We start from the raw sequence: 10487 nt of genomic DNA on the forward strand, positions 1-10487 counted from the left end.
ATGTGCATGTGAGACAGAGTAGGGTGAGTTCTTGAGCCTTAGACCACAACTCACATAATACTCCATTACTCTATAATATGCCATATGGCCTGGGGTAATTTTCCATAGCCAAATCTAAATAACATTACTCATTCACTAATGGTATAAATATCATAATTAGCACATGTTGCTGCTATGAAACTCTAATTACTGATAGAAAGCAACTTTCATCATGACCTTCTTGCACTTAAAGTAAATGATTATTACATCAAACTCTAGCCTTTAAACTCTTGGTTATTCTCATAAAGCATTCTGAAAATAAAAATTATACTGCTTAATTTAGAATGGCTTTTCTAACTGTGAGACAATAATCCATGGCTTTCTCAAATCTCATATTTTGAATCAAGTAAGAAGTGAAAAAGTGAATGTCTGAAGAGCCATTGGGAACCCTACCCCACCAGTTTTCACCTGCACACTGTACTGCTGCTGATTAGAAAGTATTTTCCTTCTCTTTTCATGCTTTCAAGAGGCACTACTGGCAGCCAAATGAATGTCTAACCTGGTTAGACTCAAATGTAGCATCCATTAGACCCAAGATACCTCACTGTAAACATGCCTGTCTATACATCTCAAGGCTAGGCTAGCTTTATGGAGTGGTCCACATAGATATATAAAGCACTTCTACTTTTTAAAAAACTATCCCCCTGTTGTCTATTATAATGAAAGTTCATTATCAGAATTCCTAAAGGTATTTTTGTGTCCCCAGTGAAAATTCAAATATCCAAGGAAAAGAAAGACTTCGTGACTGCTATTAGCTTAATTCCTAACAAGTGGAGAGTGAATTGCAAGAAGGTCATCTGAGTACACAAATAGCCTCATGGTCTGGGAACACAACTGCGGTGGAATCACTCATTAGAAAGTAAACACTGACTGGCACTTGCTTTGCTGTAGACAATCATAACAGATAGGAGCATCAAGATGAGTGTGATTGGGGCTCAGAATGTGGTCTAGTGGTAGAGTGCTTGTCTAGCATGCATGAAGCTCTGTGTTCAATTCCTCAGTACCACACATATAGACGATTCCAGAAGTGGTGCTGTGGCTCAAATGGTAGAGTGCGAGCCTTGAGCAAAAAGAAGCCAGTGACAGTGCTCAGGCCCTGAGTTCAAGGCCCAGAACTAGCAAAAAAAAAAAAAAAAGAAAAAAAAAGATGAAGATGAATGTGATTGCTATATTCAAAGATCTTAAAGTTCACTTGAGGAGACAGGCAAGAAACAAGACAATCAACAAAAAGCAGCATGATAGAAAAAGATAAGTAATTGATGGAAACATGTTGTGGGTAGAGGTCTCTCATGGACTAGCATAACAGAGACAGTAAGAAAGCTCCCTAAAGAAGACCAAATGTGAGCTAAGAAATGACCCTGGAACATGCCTTCCAACAGCCCATATGTTTTATTATAGAAGTAAATGGTATAATTAGTGTTTTTGGTTCAACTAAGGTCAACAATAATTTTTGTGGGTTTCATTTTCAGAAAAGGATTCAGTAGATATGACAGTGGTTTTGTTATTATAGTAGTTACATACCCATGAACTAACAGCTTGCAAACCTGTACAATTTCTAAGTTGGCCTTGAAGATATTCAAGTAGGCAGTGGGTCATGTTTGTGCCTTATTTTCATCATTTGAAGTTGACATTCCCAGCCCTAATACATTTATGATACTTTCCTTTCCTAGGCAAAACATGGACTGACAATTGGTCTGTGGTTTCAGGAACAAGAGACAGTTTGCTGCTCTTCCCATTGTCAAACATTAAGCAAATGGCACTTAGGTGTTCATGAAAATGAAACTTATTAACAAGAGATTGCTTCCATACTCTACTAAAAGTGATATTTTCTGAATTATACTCTGTGAATAACAAGTCAATTAAAAAGATGTAACAGAATATTATAACGTAAGGCTCACTGAAAAATGTATTTCTTCTCAAATATGTAGTTTTGATATATTTAAAAACAGAAATAAAAAAAGTTGCATTATTCATCCTACGTAATTGTTATTGACAATCTTAAGAGATTTGACTTGTGAATTTGCAGAGAATGAACATTGAGTCCAGATTAGCAAACTCATATTCTTCAAAGGCAATCTTGGGCATTTTTATGCCAAGTCAATGTGTAATAGTCATATGCAAAGTTGAGTGCCATGAATCTTCACTAAGGAGATGCAACTCAAAACAGAAGAGCAAATTAGTTGTTAAATGACCTGGGAAAAATTATTTGTCAGGGAAAACAAAATGTAACAAGTGGTAGAAGCAAAATCATTCAGCCCACCCATTGGAAATAGAGTAGGAGACCCTAGTCTTCCTCAGATAATGATCTCCCTTTCTGATAAGACCACCTTTTTGATGCACAAAGGTAACAGGAGCCTGTAGCAATCAGTAAGAAAAACAGTTGTGCTCATGTGAAAGCTTAAATACTACTCTGAAAGCTTTGGTGCCATGAAAGACGAATGGCTGCATCATAAAAGTTTTTATAGGCCATAATCAATACTGAAAATGGCAGTCCTTCAATATGACTGAGACCATGAACAATCACTAGAAAAATTCATTTTCTGAGGACTGATTATTTATGCTTTATCAATGCTAAATCATCATATATACAGTGCCATAACATAGTCTACCCTTTTTTAGAGCCACATTTTTCTAGGATAGATTCTTCTGGAATTTCTTTGAATCAATTTTAATTACTTAGAATATGCATGGACTACACAAAGAGCTGTAAATCGTAGCTAATAATTGCAAAGCTCTTCAACCTTTAGAATACTATGTTCAATTCTAATGATAAACTATAGGCAAAAATGCACAATCATGTTCATTGCACCATTGTTTACCATTGCCAAGATATAGAATCAACCTGGATGTCACTCAGTGGAATTTTTTTCTCATCATTACTTAATGCCCTACAAAACCTAATTTATCTATGTCCTGACTCTAGGAAAAGGAGAAAAAGTCTAAGAATTAATAAAAGTAAAGGTTTAGTGAATTCGGTTATGGAACTGCTGGAGAAGATCCTTTCTACCTGAGGAATTTTCTGGTTTGCTTTCTCCATACTTCAGACACAAAAGTTTTAATCCAAAAAGTTTACTTGAATGATGCTTTTGGAAAATACCAGATATACAGGGGAAAAAAAACACTGAAGGAAAAGAGGCATATAGAGATTGCAATGTCAAGTAGCTCCAGTTTTAATAGATGGTGATTTATCTAGGTAGGAAATTGTGAGAAACCAAACAACATGACTTAGTAATGAAAAAGCTAAGATATTTACTACACATTCCAAATGAGGTCTGAAAATGAACAATGTAGCAATAAAGCTTGAAAATAATGGAGAAATAAAATTAATTTTCTCAGTGAGATAAAACCATTAACATGAGTATTGTTTATCTGATTTTAGACATACATAAAATCATGTCACAAATTAAAAATGAAATCTAAGCTATATCAGAGCAGAGAGACAATTTAAATTTCACTACCAAGAAATAACCAGTTAGGGATGGAGTACCAGGTGAAGTCAATTAAACCTTTGAAGAATGGAAAATTCCAATACATTGTAAACTTTTCCTGAAAATAGACTGGCAAGCTTTTCACAAATGGACATGTTCAGATTCATCAGTCAATATTTCATGTAAAATCCCAAATAAATCACATAAAACATGATTCATCAAAGCTTTAAAAATCGATACAAAGAAAATGAAACATTAATTCCAGAAATGCGGGATGTTTTATTATTTTGATTAATCATTAGGAATGCTGTTATTGTAATTTGCTATAATCATAAATTGAATAATCAGAAAACAAATCAATTTGGTAACACCATCCATTACTGATTTTATTTTTTTTAAATTTTTCCATCTGACTTTATTTTCAGATACACTCATTTTTTTTTTGTCTTCTTAAAAAACCAATACACTTTTTTATGGGAATGACAACTATCAGTATTAGGAAATCCAATTATACAAAAAATACTACATCTAGTCTCGGATAGATATATTTATTTTTGGTAACATACATTAAGTGGCACTAATTACACAGTAAGTATAAGGTAACTAACATGAACCCACAGAACTGTAACTGCCACAGCTGCCATGGACTTGCCTCTCTGGCTTGAGTACATTTTCAAGAAAAACCTAGATGTCCACCCAGAGCTGTGCCAATGAAATCTATTAAGGAATAAAAGCTCTCAAAGGGAGACTCACCAGAGTTCCTGGCAGCTGAGAGATAATAGGCAGGACATGTTAGTTATAAAGTAGTTACAGCCTAATTCACAAAAGTTACCATTTCTCTTTCTAGAAAGAAGCAAGAAGAAATTCCTTGAATTAGCGCCTGGTGTGTCAGGTGGAGTGCAGAGAGCGCTGTTAGAGCAGTGTCAGATGGGCTGGACATCATTAATAATCATGGTTGGCTTCTAAATACTGGTAGCAAGATGACTTCTGATTTGTAATCTTAGGTAAATTATAGATAAATGAAACAGGCCAGTAATCATACACTAAGATTAATAAACAGCACTTCAAAATTAACCGCGTGAGGGTTGTGCTTGCAGCAAGGTTTCACAAGACAGGCACCCAGATTTTTTCTTCCCACGTCTGGCTTGCAGAGCGGCTCCTGTGGCCATTTCAAAAACCTCTCTCACTCCGTCTTTGGTCTTTGCTGAACACTCCATGTACCCAAAAGCACCAATCCTATTGGCCATATCTTTTTCTTCTTCAGGTTTTACTGGCTCCTGCTTCATCTTAGCTAACTCCCGCCTTGTGTGCTCATCATTCCGAAGATCCTTCTTATTTCCAACCAGGATGATGGGCACGTTTGGACAGAAATGCTTAACTTCTGGAATCCATTTTTCTGGGATGTTTTCTAAACTATCAGGACTGCTAAAGGAGAAACACATCAGTATAACATCAGTGTCTGGGTCGGAGAGGGGTCTCAGGCGATCATAACCTTCCTGCCCAGCTGTGTCCCACAAAGCCAATTTTACCTGCTTTCCATCCACTTCAATATCTGCCACATAGTTCTCTAACACAGTGGGCACATAAACCTCTGGGAACTGGTCCTTGCTTAAGACTATGAGCAAGCATGTCTTGCCACAAGCTCCATCACCAACAATCACAAGTTTCTTTCGGATGGCAGCCATCTCTTATATATGTGCTGCAAAATTATGGTTTATGTGACAGAAGTTAAACAAGTACGTTGAACTTCTCAGGTAGAAGGCTCAAGCGAGGACTCCCGAGTCCAGCCTCTTCACACCGACGACGCCTGTCAGCAAGTGGCAAGCTGGGAGACGAAGGCAGGCAGTTGAAGAAGAGGCTACCTAGAGAACCAATGGAAGGCGGCGGGCGGGGAGCTCGAGCCAGTGAGCGAGCGGGGGCGGGAGGGCCCCATTACTGATTTTAAAATATATAGATTTTAAGTAAGTGAGGAAATAATTAAGCATTAGAAATAGTTGCAATGTACATAAGCAGGAATTTCATTAAATAGAAGTTATAAGTGTTTTAAGAGATGAAATGCTAACTTCTCAGATTGTCATTATGTTTAGACATACATTAAATCACACTGTACTTCAAAGATGTGCACACTTGTAAAAGCTAAAAATTTTTAAACAAGGATGTTTGCTCAATCAACATAGGTATTCTATTAAGTTTGTAGATTTATAAAAATATGCATAAAATATGTATAATCTCAGTTTCTGTAGGTGCAGGATAATAGGGTGCCTCTAGGTCAAGGCTTCTGGCTAGGACCAAGGAAGATACCAGTTGTCCAGGTAGCATTTCATGTTAGTATTCCGAGGCTCAGCTATGAGGATTCTCACCTTCTGACTCACAGGGAAAAAATAATTCCCCATGACCAAAGATTAAACACAAATAGCTGCTTTGTTTTTTCACAATCAGTGACAAAAGATGTCTTCTTATGTAATACTTCAAACTCAGAGGCTGTGAAAGTATGAATATTTGATTTATTAATAAAATTTTCTGGTAATAAGATTATCTTAACCAAAATTAAATAATGTAATAAAATCCTAGAATCTTAGACAATATATTTGCAATACAAATCACAGTGGAAAGGAGCTGATTTCTTCAGAAGGAAAAATCTTGTACAAATAAATAACTAAAAATTTTATTAGAATAATGTGAAAGTAAATAAAGAGCTAAAAATCTTAACAAGGAATCCAGTTGTACTCATTATTATATAATTTCAATTACACATTTCCATGGATTACATCAGTGATATTTTCAAATTCAGGAATATAATGGCAATAATATGACAAAACATTCAATTTTCTACACTGCTAATGGAAATTTCTAAGTGCTATAATTGTCTCTGAACCTGTTCTTCAATAAAAACATGGGTTTGATGATATCTATCTTATATAAAAGTTTCTACTCTCGGTTTGGTGTCCCCTCGGTGGGCAATGGCGGTTGGACTTTCAGCCCGCTGGGCTCTGTAAATGCTGCATTCTTCACCCAGATCCTCTAAAGAGAATAGTACTTACTAGGTTTAAGGCGGGGATTTTGCACTCAGTAGTCCACATACCTCTAGGCCAACTAGACTGCGACAAAAGTCGTGGATTCTCTCATTGGTACAAATTGGATTCGTCATAAATTTACCAGATCAAGAATTCCAGATAAAGTGTTTCAGGCTTCACCTGAAGACCATGAAAAGTATGGCGGGGATCCACAGCACCCTCACAAGCTACACATTGTTACTAGAATAAGAAGTACACAAAGACGTCCATATTGGGAAAAGTAGTCAAGTACTTGATAAGAATCAAGCCCCAGCTGCCACGAGGACTTCCAACAGACGAGAATATGTCCAACATGTGTCTCAAAAGCACAGGAGAGTTAGCAGTGCAGTGGCATCTAAAGCCTGTTGAGCAAGGAGCAGAGTCCTGATGCCACACAGTTTCAGATTAAAAATGCAAGTCTCTGTCATCTAAAGTCAATGACAAAGTATTCTCATTAAAGTATGTTTTAAATTCCAGTCATTTTCACTGACGAAAGCTGCCATGATTCTTTTTCTATTCCATAGTCTTGAAGGTTTTAGTGCTATTACTTGGTCTAATGGTCTCTCTCCTTTTCCCCTAACAGTTTACAGTTTACAGCTTACAGAATAGGCAAGAATCACTTTGTTTGAATATCACAATTTAGATCCACTGTCATATTAATGATTGTCGGCTTTTTATATTGTTTCCCCATTTAACTAAATACCACAAATTTTTTGGCTTTTGTCCATTTCTTATTGTTATAACAAAATACCTGAGACTGGTTTCTTTATAAGGAAAAGAAGTTCATTTGGGCTCAGAGTTTGGTTCACAGGCAACCTCTAGTTACTTCTAGCCTCCTGCAACGTCAAAACATGACTGATGGCACTGTGCATGGTGGTCCCATGATGCCATGGGCCTGCTGGAAAACCCTTAGTCACCTCCCATTAGGCCCGCGTCTAAAAAGTCCTACAATTTCTCAATACCATTCTATCAAGGACCAATCCTTCAGCACATGAACATGTGCAGAACAAACTATATCTAGACCATAAGAGACTCTTTACTGAATACTGCTCTGTGTTGGAGCAAATCTCAAACCAATCAAACATCTCCCTTCCTCCAGGAGCCTAGTCTTCCAGAGAGAGCATAGTGATGCAGGAAAATGTATGACACCTGGAATGTGACACTGGAATGGCCTTGGCTGCAGCTCCATGCCTCTGTACTGCTGATATATATGGACACATGAATTCATATTATTCCTAATCTTAGTATCAGAAATAATGTTTATTTCATTATTTTAGATCAAACTATGCCTGAATTTTGTTACTGTACTGTGTCTGAATAAGGCATATTCAATTCTATGTAATTAATTAATTGATTAGATTTATTTATTTATTTGGTGCTGGTCCAGGGGCTTAAACTTAGGGCCTATGTACTGGACCTGAGGTTTTTTGCTCAAGACTAGTGCTCTACCAATTGAGGCACAGTTCCATTTCTGGCTTGCTTTCTTTTTCTTTTTTTTCCTCCCAGTTACTTATAAAAGAAAGAGTCTCAGGAACTGGTGGTGTCCTGATCCTCAGATCTCAGCCTCCTGAGTAGCTAAGATTACAGGCATGAGCCACCAGTGCCCAGTCAATTCTCTGTAAAATTTTAAATCATGGAATAAGAGTGTGGAAGCACTGTCAAAATTATTCAATAGATTATCCCTCTTTTTAGCTTTGAAGTAAATGTTCCTTGAATTTAAAGAAGCCTCTATCAATAGTTGAGATAGTATTTAAGAGAAGAAAAAAGCAGAAGCTAGTCACTCAAGCTAATTATAGCTCCCAGGAGGCTGAAATCTAAGGATCATGCTTCAAAACAAATATAGGCAGGAAAGTTGGAGAGACTCTTAACTTCAAATTAATCAGCAAAAAGTTGGAAAGTGGATGTGTGGTTCATGTGGTAGAATACCAGCCTTGAGCAAAAGAAGATCAGGGACAGTGCCCAGAGCCAGAGTTCAAGCCCCAGGACTATTCCAACTGCAAGACTTCCCACTCTTTGTCTCCCTACCCTGCCTTCAGCTTCCCTGGTAGTGTGTAATCATTTCCCCTGCATAAGGACAGGCTGCTACTCTATCTCAAGAGAGCTAGCCTATCAGCTTGCTTACTTGGCTGTACATGTCTTGGTGTCCATGTGGTTTTCTGGGCTGGTGATTTCATATATAACAGAATTGTACTTGGAAAGAATAATAAGTCATTTGTAGGGAAATGGATTACCTTAGAATTAAGTCTGGCTGGGCCTGGGAATTTGGCCTAATGGTAGAGTGCTTGCCTCGTATACATGAAGCCCTGGATTCGATTCCTCAGAACCACTTATACAGAAAAGGCCAGAAATGGCACTGTGGTTCAAGTGGTGGAGTGCTAACCTTGAGCAAAAAGAAGCCAGGGACAGTGCTGAAGCCCTGAGTTCAAGCTCTAGGGCTGGCAAAAAAAAAAAAAATGAATTAAGTCAGGCTGAGAGATCATATGGTGCATGTTTTTTTCTCTTGTGGAAGCTAGGTGTAAAATACAAATATTCAGGGTAACATAAACAAGGCTCTATGCATATACACACAAACTGACTAAAAATGTGGTACTCTTAGGGAAAGAGTCCAATGGTAACGCCTATGAACAACTAATGAGTGATATAACAAAATGAATATTAAGAAACAGGAATTTGTTTGTGGGGGGCAACAAGGTGGGGCACAGAAAGGGAGGGAGGAAGAATGAGCGAATGTCAATATATCCACTGTATGTTAGGGAAAAGTTGAACTATAATGAGTATAGGGATGGGTGAAGAATAATGGGAGGACCATGGAAGGGTAGCATTGTACTGATAACCTTATGGAATTGTGACCTCTTTGTACAACTGTTTAATAAAACAAATAAAAATAAATTAAAAAATTCTACTCTATTGTACATGTACACATTTCTTCATTTCTACTTTTGTCTATGATTGTAAAGAGCTGTAACAATTTAAAATCTTTTTAATGCATGAGTAGTTACTTAAGTTATAGCCACACAATAGGATAACAAATTGGATTAGAAATGTACTCATTGCCTTACATATGAAACTGTAAACCCTCTGTATTTCACTTTTTGACAATAAAGAAGAAAAAAAGTAAATACAATCTTAATATGCAGCTATAAAGAAATAATAAAAAGTTTAATTAAGATTACTTTCAAAGTAAGCAAAAGGGTAAGGAAGCTAGTGGCCTAATTATATATTTTCATAAATTTAAAATATAATTAGGTGTATTCTATGTGTCTATACTACCAGTTAATAGGATGAAATAATGGAATGGGAATGAAAGTCTGTTTATTATATCTATGTATGGCTTGACAAGTAAAACTGAAAAATAATTTTATATTGATTGATTTACATGCATTGTTTTGTAAAATTTCAAAAAAAGAGGTAGAGACAGGGGAAATACTTACTTTCTAGAGATTATGTGTACTTTCTTTTCTTCTCTCATGACTCTCTTCTACAGTTCTTTACTTTAAACAGCCATGATAACTGAACTAAAACAGATTATTATGTTTGGGTTTTTTGATGATTTGTTTCTTGTGCTGGTTCTGGAGCTTGAACTCAAGTCCTGGATGCTGTCCCTGAGCTTTTTCTTGCTCAAGGCTAGCACTCTTCCACTTCAGCCACAGGTGAATATACATTCAGATGTTTTCTAGGATGTTTTACAAAATGATAAATGGATGAAAAATTTTTACATAAACCAACGGCAAGCATAATTCTAAATGTTGAAAAACTAAAGACATTCCCTTTAAATTCAGGAGCAAGACAGGGATGTCCGCTCTCTCCCCATCTCTTCAACATAGTAGTAGAATTCCTAGCCAGAGCAATTAGGCAAGAAGAAAAAATAAAGGGGATACAAATAGGAAAAGATGAAGTTAAACTTTCTCTCTTCGCAGATGACATGATCCTATACGTAAAGAACCCCATAGACTCTACTCCCAAGCTA

The 10487-nt window shown here is 36.7% G+C and overlaps 1 protein-coding gene and 1 pseudogene across 1 annotated transcript; one reads left to right on the top strand and one right to left on the bottom strand.

The window, feature by feature from the left end:
- Nucleotides 1–3941: 3941 nt before the first annotated feature.
- LOC125367464 (transforming protein RhoA-like) lies at nt 3942–5314 on the bottom strand. Its single transcript, XM_048368137.1, has one exon. The coding sequence runs from the start codon at nt 5150–5152 to the stop codon at nt 4538–4540; it is 615 nt and encodes a 204-aa protein (XP_048224094.1). The 5' UTR covers nt 5153–5314; the 3' UTR covers nt 3942–4537.
- Nucleotides 5177–7000, top strand: LOC125367569 (annotated as a pseudogene).
- The last annotated feature ends 3487 nt before the right edge of the window (nt 7001–10487 follow it).

Source organism: Perognathus longimembris, chromosome 19 (genome assembly GCF_023159225.1).
Source record: "Perognathus longimembris pacificus isolate PPM17 chromosome 19, ASM2315922v1, whole genome shotgun sequence".
Lineage (NCBI taxonomy): Eukaryota > Metazoa > Chordata > Mammalia > Rodentia > Heteromyidae > Perognathus > Perognathus longimembris.